The 27,720-nt window shown below is 36.1% G+C and overlaps 1 protein-coding gene across 4 annotated transcripts in view; it reads right to left on the bottom strand.

Moving 5' to 3' along the window:
- The window catches only part of LOC109106478 (protein PTHB1-like), a 114,116-nt gene that overhangs the window by 17,548 nt on the left and 68,848 nt on the right, over window positions 1-27,720 (bottom strand). For 2 of the 4 annotated variants that reach the window (XM_042740326.1, XM_042740328.1), the window contains 2 exons: window positions 20,635-20,860; window positions 16,226-16,345 (listed from right to left, as the gene is read on the bottom strand). In XM_042740326.1, the coding sequence (XP_042596260.1) occupies window positions 16,226-16,345; window positions 20,635-20,860 (346 nt within the window). Of the gene's footprint in view, window positions 1-4,804; window positions 5,530-14,869; window positions 16,014-16,225; window positions 16,346-20,634; window positions 20,861-27,720 lie in introns of those variants that run through there. The other 2 variants (XM_042740330.1, XM_042740329.1) reach the window with 2 other exon arrangements.

Below are 27,720 nucleotides of genomic sequence, written 5' to 3'. Positions count from 1 at the left end.
CCTTTTCAGAAGCCCTCCAAAAACCACACGTAGCAAATATGAGTTAATCCTGCTGAGAGCAGACAGGAACACACACACACACACACTCTTCTTAGCATCTGTGGGAGAGACATTGTGTTTATACATAACATGCGAGAGGTCAGTGGTGACAAAGCTTTACACACTGTGTGCGTGAGAGGGTCAGTATCTCTCACACTCTATTTTAACTTCGACATATACAATAAATGCACTCTGAAGAGCACCACACCATTTCATGAAAAAGACAACTATGATGGAAAGACTCTTGATTAAACAAAGGAAGACGGAGTGAGGTGTGTGGGAAGATTTACCTAGCTATAGAAGCAAGATTTTTTACATTAAACACCAATAATAATAACAATAATAAATGACCTGCAAGCGAAAGTTGTACAAAACAAACTCTGGAAAAGATCAAAAACAGAAGGATTGTTGGGATTACACAGGAATGTTCGACTTCCTCTATCGTAGAAAGGGGGAAAAAAGAAAAAGAAATATGAGTATGCGAAAGTTTGCCTCAACTGGCATGTGCTGATTTGAGCGAGGCCTATTTGAGGTTATGTGTGGGACATAAACCTCGATCAGATTGCAGTGCTCATTGGAGTAAAGTAAATATTTAACATGCATTTATTCACTAACATGGAAACAAAGGATGCTCTATGTCTGGGATGGAATGCTTGAGCGCTTCAGTGGCCGGCGGGCCTGCGGATTGTTAGGACGTGTGTGTGTGTGTATTTAAGGACATTTTTTATAACTTCAGTGTAGAACCTTAGAAAGAAAGAGAACGCTGACATTTTTTTGCCGATAAATTTAGTGAGCTATGAGTGGGACCACATGGAATCATAATATTCTCAGCTCCTTTTAACTAAATTTTACAATGGTTTTCTTCCCCAGCAGTCCACAAAATTATCTACTAATTATAAGCTAAGAATTTGAATGCAGAATCAGTGGATGATCGAATGCAGCATTGGTGGGGTTAAAGTCAAGATAGTGACAGATCTTTCTTCCATATTGCTATGTTTATCCAATTTATTTATTGATTGATTGATTGTAACTATAAAGCATGAACAGTATTCCCAGGCTGGTGCTTTTGGTGCCACTGCTTATTGTCACTAGTGACGCCTAAAGTATTACTTCAGTGTTGATGAGAATGCTTCTGGTGTGTGTACATCCAACGACGCAGCCTTTCAATATTCCATTTAATTGCATGATCAAAGGCCGTCAAACACATGAAAGTTTCATCTTTGTCCAGTGTCTATGCTATATCTCTCCAGAAGTTAAGACTAATAAAAATTAGGTGTGGCTATCTCTTAACCCTCTCAAACAAGTAGTAATCGTGGCAGGCATTTGTTGTTGTTGCAGTGTCCAGAAGTTGACTGTAATTTTTGTATTTTTCGACTGCAAAATAATGGCCTGGTGTGTTTAGAAAAATTGGGCTGTACACATTCAATAACATGAATACTATACAGATAATGAAATTAATGTTATTTGCATATCCTATACTTTGGGCTTGAAAAGAAAGGCAGTGTTGCCAGAACATCACATTCATGCAGCTTCACTGTTTTTATTACTGTAACTAGGTAACGACTCAGGACAAACATTTTATTCACATTTTTGACATGTTTGATTCACCACCAAATCTGTATACACACCAAGAAAGGCACTTGCCTTTTATACAACAGATGCTAAGAATGCATATTTTTGTTGTGGTTGCTCTGAACATAACAATCTCACAAAAGAAATGTGCACCTTGTTGCCACAAGATGCATGACAAATGAAAACAAAAAATCTAAAATCGCCTCAAAATATTAAACATGTTTGATATTCTCCAACTATATGGAATCGTAGGGCCACATTTACTTAATGTGGGCAAATTAAATTACAGATCATTTCCATAATGACCAATGCAATCTACCAAAAGTAGCGCAAATAAAAAAAAAAAAATTGATAATCAGGTGTGGGTAATCTGTTTAAAAAACAGGTGCAAAATAGGTTAAGACCTGTGTTTTTTTTATTTTTTTATTTTATTTATTTATATTTTTTAAATATTAGCACCAATAAACTGACTACTGCAAACCTTAATAAATCACCTTGTGTGATTAATTTAAATTCTCTTCTCCCATAAACACTGCGTCTGACAGGGAATCTCCTACAAATGCATAAGCAGTACGTCAGCTGAGAAATTAACGGTGTCCACACCTTTTCATCACTACTTTGTCACTGCATGTCTCTCCTGAAAGAAAGAGGGTTTGCGCTGGCGCAAGTTACACCAAAAGAGTATTTGCTCTGGTACAGTCTGTAAGCAAATCTGGCCCATAGTTTGAAGCTAAAAAATGTTGAGTCTGTTCCCATCATACACTATATGATTTTCTATGAAATCTGTCAACTCAAATCTGCAGACAGGCTGTGACTTTGGCAGCTATGTACAGTATATAGGCTCAAAAATCTGTGTAAAAAATGTGTAGTGTATTCCAGCCTTTAGAAACAGCTCTCAAAATTGTGACCAGGAGCATGCAAACATGCAAAGTATATGCCAACAGTGGTTCACAATTTAGGACAGGACATGTTCATATTGACAGCAACCGAGTTCACAAGATCCTTCAAGCGACTGGCTGGTGTGCCCATGAGGTAAGAAGAATGTTGTCATACCAACTAAATGAACTGCAACTAACTAACTGACAAACAGACTTAGGTTCACACCAAAAGTTTCTCTGGATAAAACTGCCAAATGCATAAATGTAAAGTGTGTGCAAAAACAGTACCATGTAAATGTTGTAGAGGAGCAACTGGTGTTGAGATGAATAGGTATGCTAATAAATAACTCTCTACAGCTATTATAGACCTACTTGAGTGGAATTTTTGAGGATTTGAAGACAGTAATTTATCAGAGAGAAATATTCCTGTTTAGTCTCTGTATTAAGGCGCAGATCAAACAAGTGTACACACTGGAGTGAATGAAGACAGGATGGTGACAGACATTTTTCAGAGAGAAGAGTGCATTGTCCAGGGGATAGCCAGCACTAATTACAGTATAAATGAGAGGATGAAGGGATGAAAACATGTGGATTTAGAGCGGGTTAATGCTTTGGCTTCTGTAAAAAGGCTGGAGCATTTGAGTAAGCAGCACTATGCCTGATCCAGAACAATGCTTGTATTCAAAGAGTATTATCTTCACAACACAAAAAACATATGTACATATACAAACTCACTTCAGTAGAGCCGAGTACAGTGGAAAACACATCTCCACTGCCAAGAAATAGATGAATGACCACACTAAGTGCAGAGAGGTAGGGAGAATGCAGGAGAATATGGGAGACAGGTTAAACATGAGTGAAAATGAGGCTCGATCGGGGATTTGGTTTCTGCAATCATATGCAGAGGCTCTGACTGTGCATTAAAAAGGCAATACTAGACTTTGTTCTGTGTTAGGGATATGAGAAGTCTGAAAAGGGCCATTTATATTCAGAAAGATTGCCAGATAGAGCACACAGCTGTTGTTAAGCAAGCACTGTTTAGGGAAGTAAAAAAAAAAAAAAATACCTTACAGATTTCCTTTGTTAAACACTGTCAGAACAAAGTTCTGTTCCAAATCATACTGAGGTCCCTCGCTGTCCACTGTCAATATAGGCAGCTGCCTTCATCATACCTGCAAACTCTGGACTGGCAAAACAGGAGTATTTTTCTTCTAAAACGTCTTGGAATCAGCAGTTGAAATAGTTTTGTAAATTCTGATATTAGAATACAGCTACGTGTTGTTTAGGTAGCAACCAAGATTTGAAACCAGGAAACATCCTAAATTTGAAAGAACTTTACAGGTTGAATAATTTTGACCAAAAAAGTTTTCTTAAATGATAAACCTTATATTGCAGCCTAATAAATGATTATGTATGTTCTATATAAAAAATGGCAGATATAAGGGCTGAATAAAAATGCAAATTCACTCTCTGGTGGTAGGTGCCACTTCTTGAAAATCAGTGGTTACCCCTGTAAACAACACAGTGTCACGCTCATAAACATTACTTTACAAAGTAAGCATAACACAGATGTGAAAAGAAAATAGCATCAAAATGGAAACTTATAAGTGACTGCTCATGTTGAGCGTTTGGAAGGGTCAAGCCAAAGTTGGTTTCAACTTTCATTAGATTCAACAATATTTATTGTTACTTTTTTCAGTATTAAATAAAAAACTGACTTGGAGGACATTTTTTGTCATAGTATTCTGGAATTGTCTTTGAAGGACACATGCAAAGCTTTAAAATCATCTTAGAGAGAGAAACTAAATTCTTTTTGGAACAGCATCTGCATACATAGTTCACCTAAGATGCCTTAAAATGCTGTCTGGACAAGTGAAGGACAGAGATCACACAACTTTGTTTTCTATTCTTCTTCTTCTTATTATTATTATTATCACTACTAATCCTGTTTTTGAGAAGCTGTAACAGACTAGAAGGCTGTATTTTTTAACAGCGAGGCTGTTTATATTGGAACCGAACTAAATCATAGTAGTGGCCACCTATCGAGCCTCACAGCAGTCTGAATCTGTGTTTGTGAAAATGGACTTCCTGTCGCACAAACAGATGGAGATGAGCTACATTAACGCTGGGAAGGCAAACAACTCAGCTCAGTGTAGCGTAGAAAAAGAAAACTCGAGACAGGGAGAAAGAGAGTGTGAGATTATCTTCCTGTGAATTTAACATGAACATTGACTCTACATTCAAGGAGCAGAATTCTATAGAACTCTACTTGAGTTATTGATTATGTTGTGCCTTCATATTTACAACACAGCAACATGGATGTGTGGGTGTTAATTATATGTCTCATTTGCATTAAATTAGTATATTAATTATAATCGTTCATCCTATTTGTCAACCTCAATTCAATTCAAATTCCAACAATTTTGCTCCAATTTTGTTATCATCATTATCATTATACGGTGAAGATCACTATTTTAACAGGCATTTAAGGGTGTATGGCTTTGGTGAATGGAATTGGTTTTGAGTGTGTTTGACAGAGCTCTATTTTAAGGCCTTAGTTTTTTGTAAATCTGGGGTGAGTGCCGAAAACCACAACCTCTGTCTACATTGTGCAAGTCATGATGTGTACATCCACCCAGACACATGAGCTCTTTTTTCCCCCACATGCAACAATGAGCCTGCAGTCATTGTGACTACAGGATTTTAATGTGCTCTGAGGGAGGGAGGCCACAGGTATGAGATCTCACAGGAGATCTTGATGTTTTACTTTGAGCCCATGTTACTGGTAGCAACCAAAAGCAGGATATGAATAAATCACTGTCTTCCTGCAGGTATACATGGGGAAATAATTTATTCTAAACATTGTTGTAGTGTCCCGAGAGCCCATGGAGCAGCTAACAGCACACTAATGAAACATTCCAGCGCTGAATCCTGGGAAAGTCCACTGGAAGAGCCTCTCATCATCCTTACAAGCTCTGAACATGAGACAAGACACGTCCATGGCCTGGCACTTCTCACCATCTGTGTTACAAGGTCCAGACTAAAGAATAAAAATGATTAAAGGAACTGTTCACCAAAACATTTAAATTGTGCCATTATTTTTTAACCTCAAGTCAGAATTTCGTCAAAAGGAAAACTTAGATTCAAAGATGGCATGTAAAGTTTGACATCAGTGACGTGGACTGTCATTGGTCCTTGTCTTTCTTGCAAACAATGATATCAAATCTTGGTATTCTTGACTAGGGGTGTCCAGTCCTGCTCCTGGAGGGCCAATGCTTTAACCTGCCACAACACAGCTGCTCGAAAGTTAGTAATCTTGAAGACCTTGACTGGCTTGTTCAGATGTTTAATTAGTACTGAAGCTGAACTCTGCTTGATAGTGGGCCTCTAGGAGAAAAAACTGGACACCCCTGGTCTTGACGCAGCATGTTTTGCTATATATTAAATTGTGTAATTATCTGAGTTTAATGTATGTATGCAGAACAAACTGAATATACTTACAGTAGTCCTTTTCAGATTATTAATCTCTAAGGTTTTGTACAATTTATAACAAATTATAATTAAACTAAAATACAGTAGAGGATGATTTTTTTGATTGAATAATGGCTTAAATTGTTGTCTTTTGTCACATAACATTAATCTAGACTGCCTTATGTTGTGTGTATGCTATTTTATTGTATGTTTTTGTACATTTGGAACTCAACAGTGTCTGTTCCCATTCATTTTCATTGTATGAAAAAGAGAAGTGTGCACATTCTGCTAAACATCTCATTTTTGGGCTACACAAAACTCATGTGTAGTGTAAAAAAAATGATGACAAATTTCATTTTGGGTGATCTAACTTTTTAAGCTTTAATTCAATATAACAAAGATTAAATTTAAAACACTAAAACCACCATGTTTGGTATATGTCCTGAAACTTTAGAAATGGATGATCTTAGCTATATTTGAGCCATTGTATTAGATTATTAAAATTAAAGCACTCAACCAGACTTAAAGACATTGAATAAATAATAATAATAATAATGATTTGGTTTTGTATTTAAAGTTGACTCTATGGAAAAGTTAACTTTTGTTAACAAAATCAGTAACATAAAAAGAGTAATCTATTTCCTCTAAGTGATTAATTAACTTAAAACAAGCTAAGAAAACTAAGAGAATAATAGAATAAATAAGAACATAGAAAAGAGGGTAGGTACACACAGACTAGTCTTAAAACATTTCTTTCATTCTTTTCTAATTTCTAATTCATGGTTTTATATTTAGAGGTTATAAACTTGTGGCTGTGACAAAGCATCATCAAAAGCGGTTTCATATACAAACTGTGCAGTGATCTAAAATAATTGAAATATGCAGATGAAAGTGAAAAGAAAAAGAAAAAAGAAATGAGGGCTTACTCAGGCTGTTAATTTTGCAGACTTAATTATAGTTGGGATTTTACACTCTCCTCAGCTGTGAAATTAACCAGCTGAGATTAAATCACTCTCTTCCAAACTGTCAGAAAGCACTAACACGGATAAAATGCTCTCTCACAGCTGAAAGTGAGAAAACCACTGAGGAAATACAGTAGAAACAGAACAGAAAAATAAAAAACTAACAGTTAATATAATACAAAGAATTGTTCTAAATAAAAGACTGCACGCCACTTTAAGAAAATGTGTCACCAGCTTCATGACTGCACTCTGTGGCTGCACAAGTAGGGTTGATGTTTGTGTTTGAGGTCAAGGGCATGTGGCTGTTTGTGTTTGACATGGCAGACTGGACTTAGAGCCTTGTTGATTTAAGATGAACTGATTGGCTAAATTAAAATGCTCTCTAATCCTTGGAAGGTACAATCGGAGCAGGATTAGGGCCTGAGCAACTGTTGGAGGCGGATGCATGTCGCAGCAAAGCAGTGAGGTCATTCTTTCAGCACGATGCCCTTCTGCTGATCAGAGAGCAATTTTATAGTTTGGAGTTAATAGGTGAGGTTAATTACAACAGCTGAGGCTAAAAATAGAGGCTGGAAGCTCAACCTGGATCAGTGTTTCTGTCATAGCTTCAGGAAGTATCACCAAGAGACCTGACCTCAGACAACCTTAAACAGCCCAAAATACCCAACACACCATCTGATCTTGAAGCGCTTCATCAAAATAATGCAGTTTATCAAAGCATATTTATGAAGAGGGCGACAGTAGAAAAAATGCATTTTCTGATGGATGTCCATGTAAAATTCACCCCCCCCAAAAAAAGCCTGTGGTGACATTTCTGCAAAATATTACATTGTTTCTTGCACGTTCTGTGACAATGTGAAATGTACAGAAAATGCCACTGTAAGTGTATTCAGTTTCATCCAAAACAGATGAACATGAATCTACATTAGTTGTATGTATCTGGAAGTTCAGAAATGAAATGTTTAATTAGAGGCACTAAATATTAATGCTTAATTATATATGAAAATAAAATACTACCTACACTAAACCCTACCCTAAACCTAACCAGTGTTAAATTCCGCGTGAACTGGAAGTTGCGACTTTATTTCAGTGTAGTGATGTATTTCCAGCTGAAACGGAATATTGAATAGAGGGCAAACTAACGGCTGGAGGGGCGTGTTTAAGGACATTCTGCCAAGCCATCAGACTGACGTCATCAGAAAAGGAATGCCATTTCAGAGTGGAAGTAAATGTTCAGATTTTGATTAAAGATTACGAAGATAAACTATTTTTTTCAGCAGATTAACTTGCATGGATTAATTGTTTACATCAAGACTAGCAATGTGCGTTAGTAAAGTAAATAAAGTACATTTTTGATTTCATGCGGACTTTAACAAAACCAAACATTAAAGTTAAAAACACATTTGCAGAAGCAACCATGACATTTTTTTCATGATTTGTGTAGTTAAAAACCAGGGATATATTCTGCATGTACTCTTATTGTGTACTTAATAAGAATACATGCAGAATATATCTCATAACAATAAACTGGATGAAGCCACACCCACCAAAAATGTCCCAGTGGATAGAAAAACTTGAATCTATTTACTAAATGGAATATATGACTGCCCAACTCCAACTGAAACTGGACACTTTCATACAAAGGTCGACACCTGTCATGACGTATCTTTATGCAGTGAAAATAAACTGATTAGTTAGGATTCCCTATTCTATTATTTGATTTTATTATAATGCTATATGTGTTTTATTTCTACTCTTTTTATTGTATTTTATTTTTTTTATTTATTCAAGTCACTGCTGTTGTCAGGGAATGTTTAGTTCATCATTTGTAATTAGTTTCAAAGGTATAAAATAAAGTAAAAAAAAAAAAGAAAAAAAAGAAGGAAAAGCCCTAAAGTTAACAACAGTACTATTAGTTCAGGCTACTGAAACCCCTGCAGTGAGGGTGAGCGGGGTTAATCAGATGTGCTGACTCACACGCCGGTTCTGCAGCGGTCAGCAGGACAGAGCAGCAAGTGGATTTAACAGACAAAGCAGCCATAGATCCGAAGAGAAGGGACTCACAGGTTTAATCCAGAGCCTCATTCTTAATTGAAGGATGTAATGTGTACTTGTTTTGATGCTTAAATACTTCAATGCCACGTTAATATGTAGAGACAACTATAAGTAAGCCATTGGTATGCTGACTTCCTGAAGAGTTTAAACAGTATGGATCTATGACATTCTCAAAACACTGCTCTGTTTAGGTAAAATCAGGGGCTTCCTACTATCTAAACAAGTGCATATTCAACTGTGGCTCACAGTTTTAAAAATCTGTCATTGATTATGCAAACCCTTTCACTTTTCATCGTTTACTAAAAGACTTTCAATCATCTTCAGAACACAATTAAAATTTCTAGAAACACGTCAAGCCATCACGTTTGAGCTTCCAAACACTGATGTTGATTTTTTATGTTTACATCTATATAAAAGCCTAAATGAAGATCTATTCATCATATAAAATATCTGTGTCTCCTCAGCAGACTTTGATTAAACAGCTTGGTTTATATGGATTCATTTTATAGTGTCTTTTTGGAATTTTTGAAGACTTGGACGGATAATGGATGGATATGACAAAATATTAAAACTGAATTTTAATTAAATTTTTTTTATAAAAACAATAAAATCTTAGCTTCTTAGATCTTAGAAGTACACAAATCAAGTACTTGAGTAAAAGTACAGATACGTATAATAAAATAACACTCCAGTAAAAGTAAAAGTACTCCTTTTTCAATCTTACTCGAGTGAAAGTACAAAAGTACTCTATTTTTTATGTACTTAAGTAAAAAAGTACTGATAGATAGATTTATTTTTGCAATTTTATATAGGCTACTTAATTTAATTTTATAATAGCACATATTTTTTATAATCCTATACTGCTCAAAATACCTGGAATTTTCTCAAAATAACCACTACAGGGAGTCAAGATATATATTTGTTGTTGATATGGACTACGCTGACGAGAGTGATGTAGTAATGTTCACTGTGAAGCTTACACTGTGATGTAAAAAAAAACAGAGAAAACAGATTTGTGACCCTGGACCACAAAACCAGTCATAAGGGTCCATTTTTGCATCATCCGAAAGCTGAATAAATAAGCTGTTAGGAGGACAATATTATACAAATATACAAAAATCTGAAAACCTAGGGAGCAAAAAAATCTAAATCAGAACACTGAGAAAATCATCTTTAAAGTTGTTCAAATGAAGTTCTTAGCAATGGATATTACTAATCAAAAATTAAGTTTTGATATATTTACGGTAGGAAATGTACAAAATATCTTCATGGAACATGTAAAATAAAAATTTATCATTTTGACCTATACAATGTATTTTTGGCTTTTGGTACAAATATACCCCAGTGACTTAAGACTGTTTTTTGTTTTTTTGTTTGCTCCAGGGTCACATCTAACCATCAGATTTTCACCAGTAAGAAATATATAGTTATATATGACATGAGAATAAGGCCTGAAGTTAGGAAGAACATTTTCTCAAACCTTGTCTGTGGTGTAAAAACACCCCTGGTCAAATACTCCCAGAGGGCATCACTTCCCACTTTGATAATTACTGTAGTTACCATGTTCTGAACATCACATGCTTTCTTTCCCCCCCAGATATAATATATCTAGGTGGTTGAATAAAAATATTTGGACTTTATTTTTAAAAATAACCTCAACTTAGCACCAGCAAGCTTGTTAGACAGTTAGCATCAGCTCCCAATATTTACTTATTTTCAGTATGGTAATGAATAAACATTCATATCTACTTGGCTAGTTAATCCAAACAATATAAACATTTATACTGTTGATGAATAATATAAAAACAGACGTCACATAGGGCTTAATTTTAGCATTTTAATAAACATGTTAATGTTACGGCAGCGGGGAAGATGAACGTGCATGAGTTATTTTATTTAATCTGTGTTATTTTAATGTTTTTTGTTTTTTTTTTACCTAAGAGGCACAAATGCTGATGTGTTTGCATTCAAGCATTTCAGTGGGCTTAAATAGAGCAACCTTTACAGCAGATTTAGTTCACAAACAAATGACAGTTTTGACCTAAATATGATTTTCAGTTACAATAATTAATCCTAAAATTCAACATTAGTAACTTACTTTTAGCAGCATCAGTCGCGCACACACTCACAAGATCTCCCGGTTCTTATTTGTGAATTGAGTTCACTGGAGACTCGCACTAAATGGTTCATTTGAATCAGTGAGTTGTAGACTCGAGAACAGCTGCAATCAGATCATTATAATTCGTGAATGAATCGTTTGGTGCGATTTGTGAACCGATTTTAAAGGTTCATTGAAAAGAATCACTTCGTTCTTGAATCAGACACCGCTTCTGCGTCTCAGAGCACGTGATATATTATAAGGAGTAACGATATGTTTTATGAAATGTAGTGAAGTAAAAAGTAAGATCTTATGCTTTGGAATGTAGTGAAGTAAAAGTAAAAGTTACTTAAAATAAAACTACTCCAGTAAAGTACAGATACTTGAAAAATGTACTTAAGTACAGTAACGAAGTAAAGCTACTCCGTTACTGTCCACCACTGCTGATGATGCATAAAAGTCTTACAGGTTTTAAATGATATCAGGGTTAGTAAAAGATTTTTATTTTTGGGTGAACTGACACTTAATAAACAATAAAAATATACACTTTACTAAAATGGCTATACTGTATTTATTGTATACGTGTCTGTTGGACCAGATTTTCACATCTGCAGTGCATAATGTGACTAATGTTGAATGTAGCTTGCTTGTGTGGCCTTGCTAACGTTAGAAAATAAACACAGCAGCTTAGTCAAGGTATTTCCAAATTCTGGCTATAAATGGAATAATATTTTTGAAAGAATGGGTTTCCTTTGAAAAAATATATTTAAAATGTTATATATATATATATATATATATATATATATATATATATATATATATATATATATATATATATATATAAAATTAAGTCTTTTGATAATTTGTTGAATTACTCTATTGCCTCCAATATATGCTGTATATACATAGGAGCAGGATTCATTTTTTAGGAGGTTATGAATCTCTTGTAGGAGTCAGGGAGTGGACAGTGATTTAGAGGAGATTCTCATTTCAGAACTTGCGGGAGATGTGGAATGTGTGAGTGTTTGCGGGCGGTTTCTTACTGAGTTCTCTGTCCGCAGTGATGGCTGGCCGCTTGCCACTAAAACCACACCGACTGTCCTGCCAACTAACTCCAAACAGATCAGCTTGTGTAATCTCCTTACACTTTCCCTGCTGTGCTGTTGCCATGAAGCAGATCTAATTAATTAATGCAATTAAACACATCTGTCGACAGCTTTGCCATCAACACATTTTTGCTTTGCATTTTCTTGTCTTTTTTAACAAGCGCTACCTGGAAATGTATCTAATTTCCATCCCTCAATATTTAGGATGGAACATATCCCAGTTTTTACTGCGTAATTGGGGGGAACTAACTACATGTGCATGGGTGTTTCAGTGCACACTGGGAAAAGAGAGAAAGAAGATTTTTGTTTTAGGATCCTTCTTTTCTGGAAAACTACTGACTACCTGATTAATCTAGGAGATTACCATATGGCCTAGAAAAAAATCAACTCAAACACACGTAATAAAAATTTTAGCCACTGGCAAAAAAAAACTTCAACAACACACACAGATTGTGCACAGCCTGAGCAGAGTGTTTCAATGAGCTGTTGGGGACCGTGATGAGGAACATACGTTAGTCATTGATGCTCTGATAGCACATGCAGTGTGGTTTACAGCCCACTGGACAGCTGGGATCTGGAAAAGTATATTTTACTGTTCATCGCTTCCTTTTAACGAACTTAAAGGTATATTGTTAAAAACGACACAAAAGCCACTTTTGTTCAGTGCCAAACTCTCAACCTCATCAGAAGCATGTGTTTTTTTTTTTTTTTTTTTTAACTGCAGTAAAACCACACTGCCACCAGTAATGTAGAGAATTCATGAGCATGTGGGAGTGTGGAGGTCTTTGCACTTTGAGCATTTGGTAAATCAATTAATTAGAAAGAATTCAGGACCAGAGGCATTATGCACCTAGTCGCCATAAGTGACAATTCTGGCACTAAGACTGTGAGTCATGATAGCCTAGTGGTGTAATTTTGTAGTATGCAAAGAGTCTGGGTTCAAACTCTGATATAATATCGATTATATAATTAACCAAGCAAAACTGCAAATGAACTCAAATGTTGCCTCAGAGGCTCTCTGTTGTTCTTCAAACATGTTGCACCTGTGATCTGCAGTCACCTTGGTTGATCTAAAAAATGGCATTTTCACAAATAGCTGATATTTAAATTTATATAAAATACATAGTATTAGGTGAGTCACTGTTACTGTGTTGGGCAGTAAACACAAATAAACAATATATCTAAAAAATCTGCAATAATAATAAAAATAAAAATACATTCAGTACTTTTTTTTAATGTTTATGATAAAAAACACCAAACATAACTACGAATGACGTAATATATCACACTCTCTAACAACATAAATATTTGCATACAAATATTCTCTTGACAAGTACACAGTCTTGTCAGATTGGTTAATACTTTATTTTGCTTCAAATCAGTTTTCAAATCAGTTTTTAATGTTGTGTTTTACATTGTTGCTGGTTGGTTTGGTTCATGGCTTCAACACTTTAACAAAGACTTTTTTTAAATCCCTTCGGGAAGGTCACTGAAAAAGTGGACAGGCACTTTATTCTTTACAAATCCCATAATGCACTGCAGCAAGCTGAAAAAATCCAACCAAGATGGTGCAAGTTGAGAGATTTAGACTTTTTTGTGACACAGACTAAAATATTAAAAAAACAAACCATTTTCATCTAAGATTTGCTTGTCTTGTATTTTTATGCTTGTTAGAGAATGTTTTTGCTAGTTTACTTTTAAACTCTACTGGAATTAACATTAGTCTCGTCTCCTGTGTGCTTCATGTGAGTAGCTCTATTTTGTCTTGAGTAACTTGTGCAGATTTACCCTGCTGCCCTGAGAACATTAACATAATGAGAGATTAATGAGGCCTGTTTAGTGGGAACTCATATATGGGCATCAGCTTCCCTCTCATCTCTGCTATCTACAGGTTTCAGCACTATCTGATAGAGCACCAGCATTATAAAGGAAACCGTATGAAAATCTGCTAAATATAGAGCCAATCCAGCTGTAATCATGAGACACATCAGCATGTAAAGGCCATTTATTACTGGCTCTCATCATAAACTCTCCATACACTGAGTAATCTGAGTGTCTGCTATTACAGCCTGGGGCAAACTGTACAATTTTGGCCAAGGTTTTGCCATCTATGACAAATTTGTCAAATCCTAAAGTATTTCTGTTGTTAAAGGGCAACATTGTGAGGCTTTGATGGAGTACTGTGACATGTTCACAGATGGAGAATTAATGGTCTTTGTGATGAATTTTGTGACGGAATGAGAAGCTTTGGACTTTGGAGACTGTACAAAATCCTGCCCGTGCCTCTCTAATAGTATTCCATTAAATTACAAATTACCCCAAACTCATCTTAATGTACGCAAAGACTTTACCCAGGTTGGAAGATGCATTTTTCAGCATGTTTGTCTTTATGTGGTTTGAATAAAGTAATTTAGAGAAAAACAACAACATAGATTGCATAGATGTTTTCACTCTTTTGGACTACCACCTGAAATTTGAGTACAGAATGACATGTCAACTGCTAGCGTGAAGTCATTTCACTCTGGAGTTTGTTATGGACAAAAACTGCACACTTTGACAGGGAATAAATATTGCATTTTATTCAATGAAGCTGCATTAAGGATAAACAAATTAGTTAACTGAATGCAGTTAGTGTATAAGAATTACAATAAATACTATTATTACTATACATTTTGTTAAGTTTGTGCATAAAACAGTGAGGTATGCTGTTTTATCTGTTATTGCAATTATAAAACTTCTAAAATATTGTAGGGCCCCAGTGCGAGGGCCCCACTGCCGGCCCTTAAGCCACTGCTAGAATTACATGGATCTGAATTTAGGGTGTTTAATAGCCAACAATCCATGTTTATAAATATATAGTGTTACTCCAGAGTCTAGCTGGTGATCTGATGTGAGATACACAGAGGACATGTGAACTCTGAATTTGTATTAAAAGAGATGAGAGACACATGAAAGACTGGCTTCTGTTTGATTTACCTTCACAGACAATGTTTGAATCCTTTCAACTGTATCAGATATCCTTCCTCACTGTTCCTGTTTAATGGCTTCCTCTGTCTAAATATTTCTATGTTGTTAGGGGAAATGGTACATGTTTAATAACTCAGACAGAAGGAAGCTGGCGACTGAGGTACATGTCTGAGCAGATCTGCCTCTTCAAAGACAAAAGCAACAACCAACTAATGAGCATTCAGGCTTTCTCCAATAGTTGGGTTGCACTACTGAGGATCCATGGAAATCTAAACATATTAAATATCTGGGAACAGTAACTGTAGTAACTAAAATCAACAACACAGGCTCATCAGAAAAATGTGCCTGTGATGACATTTCTATAAAACGATATTACATTGCTTCTTGCATGTGACAATGTTAAATGAAATGTCCATTGAGTACCACTAAAAGATTGTATTGTTTTATTCAAAACTATCATTGAATGTAAATCTGGCAGCGTTTTATTCAGTTGGTTGTTGTATGCTGTCAGACATGAAGAACAAGGTTTCTTTGGGACCCTGATGGGATTAAACATCTTAGTAAAGCTCATCAGCATTTTAAACAGTTCAAAGTCATTACAAAGAACTAGTCGATAATTACGATCCATTTCACACATTCCAACACTAATAAGATTTTTTTAAGCTTACCAGAGGACATGCAGCCTACTTGTTTTGAATAGTTTCTTTTCCTCCTTTCACTTTTACATAAATCAGAGTTTGTGTATAATGGCAATTTTCCCTTTTTGAGTGTTTATCGTTCTTCTCTGTGTACATTTCACAAATCTTCAGCTCATTAACAGTGTCTGCAGTTCTGGATTATTCAAATTAAGGAATGTGCTGCAGACCTGCTTAAACATGTATGAACACAAACATACACAAAACAGTGTGTCCTCACATATCACAAAACCTGACTCTAAATTGACTTGTTCACAATCTTTACACGGCTACTTGGTTATCTAGAGATTTTTTATCAATTTGCGGCATTTCACTTATCAACCTTGTTAAATCAGTGCAGTAGTGAGGCTTTCTGAGGTGCTGGGACTGCCGCATGTCTTACCTGACTTGCTCTTGATTCTCTTGGATGGCTGTTTCTTTTTAATGTACTTGGCGGAGTCCTGCTGCAGCCGTGGTTCCTCCTCCTGCTCAACTATCGGCTCTGGAATGGACTCACATCCAGCTGCAAAACAACATACAAATATTCATCATTAATAATAAGTTACCGGTTAGAGTATAACTCCGTACTCCATTGATGCATGAATTTTAAATGATAAGCATGAACAAAACTTTGCTGACAAACTTACACAATCTTCTACATTGCCTCTGACTGATAGTTCAGACTGTTTTAGTAACAAAAGTTAAATCTTAAATTAGAATCTAATAAACAAATATGATACATCAAGCTTTTGAGGAACATTTATTGTATATCTCTTAATCATCATGATATTACACTGGAAAACTACAGAGCTCTGATCATAAAACTAAGTATTTAAATATCATCTTATTAAGACATTTTATTGAGAGATATACAGTACCAACTGATATTTATATGCATTTAATGCAAACAGTCTACTATACTGTATTACAAACAATCAGAAATCCATCTTACTTTTGGCCATATAAATAACAATATATGCAGCAAATTGTTTGTTTTGCTTGGTTTGGACTTAAAATTGAGGGAATTTTTTCCTCTTCAAGTATGAGCTCCATATTCTCACTATACCATAAACGCCCTATTTATCAAATATGATACAAAATATAAAACACATGCATTTTTTTTAAATTGTTGGTTCAATAAAAAGTTTTATTTTAACAAAAAAAGAAAGAAAAAAAAGATTTTTGGACTATAAGTTCACTAGTCAGGCTTTACATTCTACACATTGAGCAGTTATGTAAAATTATACTTTGTGCTTTGTGTAAAGTTGACACTGTTGACATATTTAAAATTTCTCCAAACTGCTGGCAGGTCAGAGTACACCTGCTGGACTCCATCAGATGGATTTGACACTCACTGCTGAGGATCAGCCAGAATTAGGAGTTTTGAAGGAGACTGATGAATCAGCCTCTTATGTCTCTTGGTCCAGCCTCTTACCCACAATCCCTTTCTCTTTTTTTTAACAAATAGACAAATCTAGTGAGACTGCTTACTTTCCTGAGAAAAGCTTATCATAATCCTCCTCTAATATTTACACAGACCTCAACAGGCTGTTCGTTTAGGAGTAATATTTCAGATCAGAGACGGAGGTCTCATAACACAGGTATTTGTGTGAATGTACTGCAAACTTACAGCAGGAAGGTTTGTCCGTGATCGACACTTACCTGTAACTACCCCTACAACTAAACAAGTAGAATGCTTTCAAATGTTGCAAAAACAAAACCTGATATCTGCTAACAAGCAACTCAATAGTGTCTGGTCTCAGCTTGTAACTAACTGTGGCTCCATTTATTGTTTTAGTTCATGAGAGAAGCAAGAAACAGAAAAAGCAGACTTGTTTTAGCTAAAAGATTCACTTTAAAAAAGCCTAGGCCTGCCTTATTCTCTCCCCTCATTTGTGCCACTGGGTTTTATTTTTGAGAATGGAGTCCTGTTTAGGGAAAAGGACAATTAGAAATTAGTTTGTCATTGAATAGTTCTTGTGATGACATTTCCTCCAGAAATAGTCAGGATATTGTAGTAAAACCCATGTTAATGTGCTACTTTCCACAACACTCAGCAGTTCTGCATCATAAGTATGAGGCTCCTATCAACAACTACGTTGTTGTTTCTTCTAGATGTTTCCACTTCACATTAACAGCATTTACAGCTGGTCACTGCTTTAGCAACAGAAATCTGCTGAAATCTTCGACTGAACTGCAGTAAATATAAGTCAATTTGAGTTTTTACTTCTACAGCCACAGATTTTATTTACAGAAAGTGAACGATTGATGTGCCTGGAATATTTCAATCAACTGATTAGATGAGATGCACATACAATATAAGATATATAATCATTACAATGAATAGGTTTATTACAACGCTTATTAAAAATGCCTTAATGTGGTACCTATAATGATTTGTTGCTCCATTGCACTGGCTAGTCTGCCCATAAGCTCTGCTCATAGCTACTGATTGATGCATGGCGTAAAAATCTGTCATTTGAACCTTTAAATACAGTTTTAATTAAGGAAGTAGTTATAATGAAGTGATAACAAAAAGAAATATCAAAAACACAAACTGTATTTCATTTGAGTATTTGGGTTACACTTTATTTTAAAGTGTCCTTGTTGCAGTGTAATGATACATTTAAGTACTGAGTAATATTAATTAAATTAACGTACAAACTACACCCTAAAATAAATTGTCACCAATGGTCACTTTCATTTAAAAAAACAAAATAAATTTCTATAATAATAATAAATTTTATGCATCCTTGAAAAATATATACTAGTATTTGATTTACCATTTTAATTTTGTCAAGAAAAAAATAAACTTCCATAAAACTTCCATAAAATATGGCTTGACTTTAACAAGTGAGCCAAACACTGCTCCATGAACAAACCGTGACCTCCAGTGGTTCATTCAATAGAAGATCTTAAATACAGAAAGACAGAAAAAAATGAAAGAAAAACACAAGGTCCCTCTGATATGAGAATTAAGAATGCTGATGCATTAGTTCAGAGGCAGGTGCTCAGGGAGTGTGGCAATCCTTCCGTGTGATGTCATCACTTCAACGCAAGGTCAGGTGAGGGAGAACAGGACTCACAGAGGGGAAGGCAGACAGGAAGACACAAATCAGACAGATAAAACAGCCAGGTCACAAGAGTGTGTATGAGAGAGTGTCAAGAGCTTGACTTTAAACTTGAAGGAATGAAGCAACACGTCCTGCAGACATATTCCATCAGACAAAAGCAATTTAAACAGGATTCTCTGAGATTAGTCACTCATTCTCCTCCACAAGACTGGCAACTGACCAAACGCTGTGTGCTCAGACATTCTACCATCTGAGGGGAGGATAATATCTACACACCCAGTGTCCAAACAACAGAGAGAGAGAGAGAGAGAGAGAGAGAGAGAGAGAGAGAGAGAGAGAGAGAGAGAGAGAGAGACAGTCTGAGACTTCAGGGAGGACAGGCGTCTGATAACAGAACCCACTGAGTTAATCATTCACACATTCCTCAGAGATCTCTGGTTTATGTGTCCTCTGAAGTAAAGCTCTATTCTTTCTATCCTTATTGCCCCTGCACATCACTACAATAGCATTAGTGTAACATGAGAAGTCTTCATATTTAGTTTACTACCAAAATGAAAGACAAAACAAGACTTTTACATTTTTACACTTTGGTCAAAGGCTGTTTTTCACTGCACTGGTTAAGTTTTTTTTTTCATGCTTACATAGCATGTCTTATACCAGGCTAGTGGAAAGAGAACGTCCAGAAAATGATTATTTAAATACACTTTATCTATTTGTGTCTGTAGTTTTCAATTAAATTACATGTTTAAAGGCAGCTTCCTCAAAATGAGTTTTCTCATGCACTGAGCCAGAAATCTCCACTTCAGTAGTACTTATGTACACCAGAATGTCCAGTTTTATTCCAATATATATTCTGAAGGTTTGTTCATATATCATTAGTCTGAATTATATACGATTTTATTCCTAAAATACGGTGAAATTGACTGTTCACAATATTTTATAATTTATGGAGTGATAACAAAAGAGATATCCAAAATATCCTATTTAAAAAAATAAATAAAAAAAAACCTTGAGTCTAATGTCAACAGAAGGAAACCATAATATTAAACTTGTCTTTATCCAATCTTCAGATTTTGTTTTGGACATTTTTATTAGATAATGTGAATGCAGAGTCTTTTAGCTAGACAAACTTACACAAGTACATTCACACAATCCAGCAGCTTTGAATGTGAGTGTGCACATAAAAGTGTGAGCTGTCACATAAAAAAGTATTTTAAACATGCTGATTTTTTTTGAGTAAACTGTCAAAAACACATCAAAGTTGGTTAATCACCATAAAAAAATAAATAAAAAAAATAATAATTCCGGCAGTTCTGTTTATAATACAAATGTAATTTATCCTACAAAATGAATGAAAGCTTCTTAGCATGTTCATATTCTGGAGCTGTAACCTTGTTACAATCTTATTTATCAAAGCTGTTATCCAAAAATTGTGGGAGTCAGAGGGCGTGCTGTACTGCTCCAACAAAGAAAGTATTATTAATACCTTGGTATGGCATGAGTAGCAAAGATTTAAAGTGGTCTTAAATATAGAACCATGGCTGTTAAATAGTGGGAACTCCTCTTTTATCTCTGTGTGCATCGCCTATGGAGTACCCCAAGGTTTTATACTGGGCTCCAAATAATGCCATTAGCTCCTGCCCTACTCCTTTTAAACATATTGGTTTAAGTTTTACAACGAAGCCCCTTCAAATGACCCCTCTTTGCATGAAAGCTTCCAAAGTAAGATATTTCTGACCTGGCATCATGACGGTTGTAGGGACATTGGCTTCTGAGGTGAGAGAGAGACGGCCACCCTTGCCCAAGCGGTCACAGAGCAGCGTGATGTGTTTCTTCAGGCGTGACGTGTCTTTTGGGATGGTTAATGGGCCGGTGCTCAAGCTGATGGCCTGATCTTTGGGGCTGCGTGACAGACACGTTTTTAAGAGGTGGGAGATGGCTGCATCCACGCTTTCCTCCCAGCCCTGAAAAACATAAACAAACTGAGCCTTGCAAATATAAAAATTCACCAGTTGAAAGTGAATAAACAAGGTCTTGCTTGAGAGTTTTGTGTTGTGGTTAATGTGAAGTGTGAAGTTTATGATTTTCACATTTCACACTATTGACTAGAGTACAAAGCAACAAGAAATGTTTAAAACTCTCAAACTTTATGAGTAGATCTTAAATGCCTCTTAATTCTTTTTAATTAATTTATATTTACCTTAGTATATTGTCTTATTTATTTTAAATACTTTCTCATCCTTTGTTTGCAATCATCTGATGTTTTTATCCAATGAGCCACAAACACTCCCTACCATCCACTTCATTTTTCTAGCCACATCTAAAACTCTATCTACATGCAAACAAGCCATAAACATTTAAATGGAATTTTTGTGTGAGTATATGCTTTTTTTCTTTTTTTGTTGTTGCATGGGTTGTGAAGTACATTTTGCCACATGCCTCATGAATGGAAAGTTACTCTCTGTGAACAGAGATTTTTATGTGTGTGTGCGTCTTTAAGTCTGGCCTTCAGCATCTCCAGCCCACCCTTTTGCCGTCAGGCAGGCTAGAGAGGCTCTGAGAGATGGGCTTGGGTGTTGACAGGCAGGTGGAATGTGGGACGACTGTGTCGCCATACAGACAGCCCTTAATGAGATCTAATAGCAGGTAATCAGCCTTGTTACGCTGATGACAGGGGCGAGCCCTTTATTGACTACAGAAGATAAAGGAGAAACAGAGGGACAGAAAGAGGAAGACATTGATAAATCAGATAAAAGTCTCCAGTAGAGGAAATTAGCGGATTACACCAGCCTGAGTAATAAAAGACGCTCAAGACACATGAGTGCTATGTGTTTTGGCATACTGAATCACACTCTCTATGAATTATCTACAGAGAGTTTAGAGATCCAAACATTGTTAACAGTCTTAAGGAACAAACTCTCTCCAGATATAAGAATATTTCTATATGTGACTGTACAGCTGAGGACCCAACAGACAAAGACTAGCTTATCAATTTTTTGAGTGTTGCTTGACGGCACAGAATACAGGGATGTTGTGGATGCCAGGGCATTACTATGTGGTTGCTAAAATGTTATGGGTGGTTGCTAAGGCATTGGTTGCTATGTTCAGTGGCGTAGCTTTGTCAGAAAAAGTGGTGGGAACAGTGGCATGATGGGTGGTTATGCTGATTCTAGTCTCAGCCTCAGACGTCACGCCCACGGACCATTGGCTATGCATCTGATGCATATGGGACACAAAAGCAGAAACACTTCAGGAATGTCGAAGTCGTCATCGGATTGGTTGAATTCTACAGGATTTCCGGGAAATGTGTGTGTCACGTTCTTTAACGTTCTGTCCGGTAACCCCCTCACAAAAGAAGAAAGCCTAGTGTTTACAATGTGATGACCAGCACTTATCGGGATCAACTAAACACTGTTTTAAATTTCGCAGCATAGAATCTTTCAAATACGTCCGAGAGTTTTACACACCGGTCTGTTATTGTGGCGACATTTCCACACCTCAAAATGTGACGCTGAATGAAACGAACTGTGATTGGTTGTTTGACATGTCGGTCAAACGGCCTCATAGGCGAACCTTGGCCAATGAAAGCTTGTGGTTTTTAATCATACTTTTAGGGGAGACTACCCTCAGATGGGGGTAGGGGGGGTCCTTTCCCCCCCAACCCCCCCCGGGGTTTCCGCCTATGGCAGTGAGTGCATACACACACACATTTATACAATGTGAACACACACCCGGGGCAGTGGGCAGCCATTTTTGCTAAGGTGCCTGGGGAGCTGTTGTGGGCCTTGCTCAAGGGCCTCACCTCAGTCGTGTTATTGAAGGTGGAAGAGAGTGCTGTACGTTCAAATTTAAACTTTTTTTTTTGATAATTATTGACCTAGAGCAGGGGTTTTCCAACTTTTTGGAGCCAGGCACCCCTTACAGGGGAGAGGATTTTCCAAGGAACCCCTCATAATTATAACAGTGTTTAAGGCTATAGTTTAATATGGTTAGGAGAAATGAACATATTATGAATGTTTTATTGGTGCAAATGGTCCCCATTCTATCTTCTTTTAATACTACAGCATAATATAATTAAATTTACCATATTTTCCAGAAAACTGCACCAGGTCAAGGGAGAAAAAATAAAACAAAACATAAGTTGCAACGGTGTGTAAGTCGCATTTTACTATTACTTTCAGAAATAATTAAAATACTGAATAGGTCTAGGAATGTTAGGAAAAAAAAACATTATAAACGTTAACATGAATTTTACTTCCCCTTGCTCCAAATCATTAAAATTATGTGCCATTCATAACAGAACAAAAATAAATGAATATATGTATATAAAATTTAATAATAATTATAGTGCCGATAATTAAAAACAACATTTATTTTAAACCATAGGCGACGATCCTGTGAGTAGTCTTCATTCATTTTAACCAATAAGAAATGGATTGCAGCTTTTACAACTTTATCCTCATATTTATAGTTTATTTGAGGCAGTTTTTGGCATTATTTTAATGGCAAAAGTCGAGAGTGCATTATTGTAATACAAGAGGGCACCAGCACAAATCTCTCGGCTTACAGCAGGCTCGCTTTTCATTATATATAGTGATCATGGCTCTGCGCTCCCTCAGATACCACGTGTAACTCAAACTTTGTTCTGTGTATACACAAATAAGTGCTTTTTGTAAACAGGTATTTATTAAATTTTATTTAGTGAAGCACATCCCTCATAGAAAGAATGCGTGTAGGCCTATTATTTGTTAGGTAAATGCATGCATTTAACTTCGCAAGATAAATTTTGTGTAGTGAATTAATCAAATGCACCATTGAACGGAGTATAGCCAAGGCTACTCCAGACAAAATGAACACCCAGTATAATGAATTACTGAGAAATTAAAATGTTTAAATATGTTAAGCATTTGTTGAGTATGTGTATGATAACTTAGCCCGGTTATCATTTACTTGTGTAAACAGCGGTGAAAATGTGTTTTATGAAAAAATAAAATTCTTGTTTTTCGCACCCACCGGAAGAAACAAAAATCGGTGTCTATGGCTATGTCCATAGCAAACTAAACTTACTTACTGAAACTTAACCACTTAGTGGGATTGCAAACCTCTTATTCTGCTAGAATCTTTATGCAGTTTAACATTTGGTTGCTAAACTATTAGGCTACTTATGTAAAGAAGGCTTTGTGTTTCTCTCATATCCGAACATCTACTAACAGCATCCTTCCCGTATGCAAAAAAGTGTTTGGAAAAACACCACGGCATGCTCACGCTGACCGGCAAAACCTACATATTGTACGTCAGAAAAATAAAGTCAGACAGATAAAGTCACCAAATACCTTTTGTAGGTTTAGTTGTCACATTTAGTTTGCTAATGGTGAGGCTGTGATGTCAAGTTGCAGGCTAGAACTAATTTGTTGTGTGCGAATGGCAGGTGCCAGCGTGAAAACTTTGGATACCTTATATTAGCGGAAAAATGTGATATCCATCAGATAAGAGCAAGACATCATTCAAAACAGTGTATTTTTATTTGTGTACCTTCAAAATGAGAGTGAAATGTTATGCTTTTATAAAATAAAGGAAACAAACAAAATGTGCTTGCCGTCTTGGTCTATGTGAACCACTTCATAAAATGAATAAAAACTCTCATTAAAATTTCTCATAAACAGACATGAGAAATATATTAAGCTATATAAACCTTGAATTGCCCACTTTTAAGTGTTTATGCTTTGCTTATTTGACATTAATGCATTATATACAGGTGCTGGTCATATAATTAGAACATCATCAAAAAGTTGATTTCACTAATTCCATTCAAAAAGTGAAACTTGTATATTATATTTATTCATTACACACAGACATATATTTCAAATGTTTATTTCTTTTAATTTTGATGTTTATAACTGACAACTAAGGAAAATCCCAAATTCAGTATCTCAGAAAATTTGAATATTGTGAAAAGGTTCGATATTGAAGACACCTGGTGCCACACTCTTATTAGTTAATTAACTCAAAATACCTGCAAAGCCTTTAAATGGTCTCTCAGTCTAGTTCTGTAGGGTACAGAATCATGGGAAAGACTGCTGAATTGACAGTTGTCCAAAAGACGACCATTGACACCTTGCACAAGGAGGGCAAGACACAAAAGGTCATTGCAAAAGAGGCTGGCTGTTCACAGAGCTCTGTGTCCAAGCACATTAACAGAGAGGCAAAGGGAAGGAAAAGATGTGATAGAAAAAAGTGTACAAGCAATAGGGATAACCGCACCCTGGAGAAGATTGTGAAACAAAACCCATTCAAAAATGTGGGGGAGATTCACAAAGAGTGGACTGCAGCTGGAGTCAGTGCTTCAAGAACCACTACACAAAGACATATGCAAGACATGGGTTTCAGCTGTCGGTTTCCTTGTGTCAAGCCACTCTTGAACAACAGACAGAAAAAAGGACTGGACTGCTGCTGAGTAGTCCAAAGTTATGTGCTCTGATGAAAGTAAATTTTGCATTTCCTTTGGATATCAGGGTCCCAGAGTCTGGAGGAAGAGAGGAGAGGCACACAATCCATGTTTCTTGAAGTCCAGTGTAAAGTTTCCACAGTCAGTGATGGTTTTCGGTGCCATGTCATCTGCTGATGTTGGTCCACTGAGTTTTCTGAGGTCCAAGGTCAACACAGCTGTATACCAGGACGTTTTAGAGCACTTCATGCTTCCTGCTGCTGACCAACTTTATGGAGATGCAGATTCCATTTTCCAACAGGGCTTGGCCCCATCACAGAGTGCCAAAGCTTCCAGTACCTGGTTTAAGGACCATGGTATCCCTGTTCTTAATTGGCCAGCAAACTTGCCTGACCATAACCCCATAGAAAATCTATGGGGTATTGGGAAGAGGAAGATGCGATATGCCAGACCCAACAATGCAGAAGAGTGGAAGGCCACTATCAGAGCAACCTCATAACACCTGAGCAGTGCCACAGACTGATCGACTCCATGCCACGCCGCATTGCTGCAGTAATTCAGGCAAAAGGAGCCCCAACTAAGTATTGAGTGCTGTACATGCTCATACTTTTCATTTTTTATACTTTTTAGTTGGCCAAGATACCTAAAAATCCTTTCTTAGTATTGGTCTTAATTTATATTCTAATTTTCTGAGATACTGAATTTGGGATTTTCCTTAGTTGTCAGTTATAATCATAAAAATTCAAAGAAATAAACATTTGAAATATATCAGTCTGTGTGTAATGAATGAATATAATATACAAGTTTCACTTTTTGAATGAAATTAATGAAATAAATCAACTTTTTGATGATATTCTAATTATATGACCAGCACCTGTAAGTCACTTTGGAATATAAATCATAGCATGTTTCAGAAGATAAAAACACGTAAGTTGTAGTCCCGAATATACGTTATAGCCAATTATTTTGCGGACCCCCTGGCTTTGCATCACAGACCCCAGTTTGAAAACCCCTGCTTAAACTGTTCTTTGTTGCACCAACTACTGATTGTACTGAAAGGTTCTGGTTTAGTAGTTGGATTATTATATTAATGATTGTTAAAAAAAAATTAGGAAATGAATATTAATTTTGTCAGTTTAAATTCTTTATCAGCTGATATAATTTTTCTTCAGGAGACCCATATTAGACCTAATGAACAGCTACGACTTGGGGCAAATTGGATTTCTCAAGTATATCAAGCCACTTTTTCCTCTAAAGCAAGAGGTGTTGCTATTCTTCTCAAAAAAAAAAAAAAAAAAAAAAAGAAACGATTTCAATCCGTTCCCATTCAGTAATGACGAATCCAGCTGCCAGATATATTAATGTGTTGGGATATATTAACAATTTTCCTATTACGTGTGTCAATGTGTATGGGCCCAACATGGATGATCCGGGTTTTTTCAGGAGACAATTTGGGCTTATTCCGGAGACCAGTACTACTAACATAATAATCGCATAGGATTTTAATTGCTATTTAGATTCTTATCTTGACTTCTCTTCGTCTCAAGTTCCTCCTACTATTCAATCCATTGGGGTTTTAAACAGTCTAATTAAATCTATGAATTTTGTGGATGTATGGAGGCTACTGAACCCCACTAGTCGGGATTACTCTTTTTTTTTTCCTAATGTTCACAAATCCTACTCTTGTATCGACTACTTATTTATTGACTTCAAACTTATTCAGGGGGTTGTCCATTCAAAATATCATTTTAATTTCGGATCATAGCCTGGTTTCGCTGAATTTAAATTTGTCCTTACCAAAGTATTGCTGGCGTTTTAATCCTCATTTGCTAATGGATAAACAGTTTTCCTCATTTTTGACTGATCGGTTGAGTCAATTTTTAGAGACTAATGATAATGGAGAAGTGTCCAACTCCTGTATGTGGGAAACTTGGAAAGTGGTTATGAGAGGGCATATTATTGCTTTTGAATCTTACAATAAGAAGGAAAGACGTAAGCGGTTATCTGAGATCGAATCTATTCTTCCTTCCAAAGTTTTTTTGCAGACTAAAGCGCAATCTGACCTCACTGCGATTTTAAAATTGAAATATGAATACAATTAGATTTTGATTGATCAGGTCTCTTATTTATTACTGAAGCTTAAACAGAAACAGTTCGAACTCAGTGATAAAGCAGATTGGCTTCTTGCTCGTCAGCTGAAGTGGGTGCAGGCTAGCCGTGCCATTCATCAAATAAGAGTACTGGGGATTTGGTAACGCATCCTAAAGAGATTAATGACTGTTTTGCAGAATTTTACAGGCAGCCCTATTCTTTGAATTGCTCAAAGATGAGTGAGGTGGGGCATAGCTTTCTCAATAAAGTGAATTTTCCAAAGAGTGC

Source organism: Cyprinus carpio, chromosome B16 (assembly GCF_018340385.1).
Source record: "Cyprinus carpio isolate SPL01 chromosome B16, ASM1834038v1, whole genome shotgun sequence".
Lineage (NCBI taxonomy): Eukaryota > Metazoa > Chordata > Actinopteri > Cypriniformes > Cyprinidae > Cyprinus > Cyprinus carpio.
Note: the sequence above shows the minus strand (reverse complement) of the source record. Positions and strands in the feature narration are given on the sequence as shown.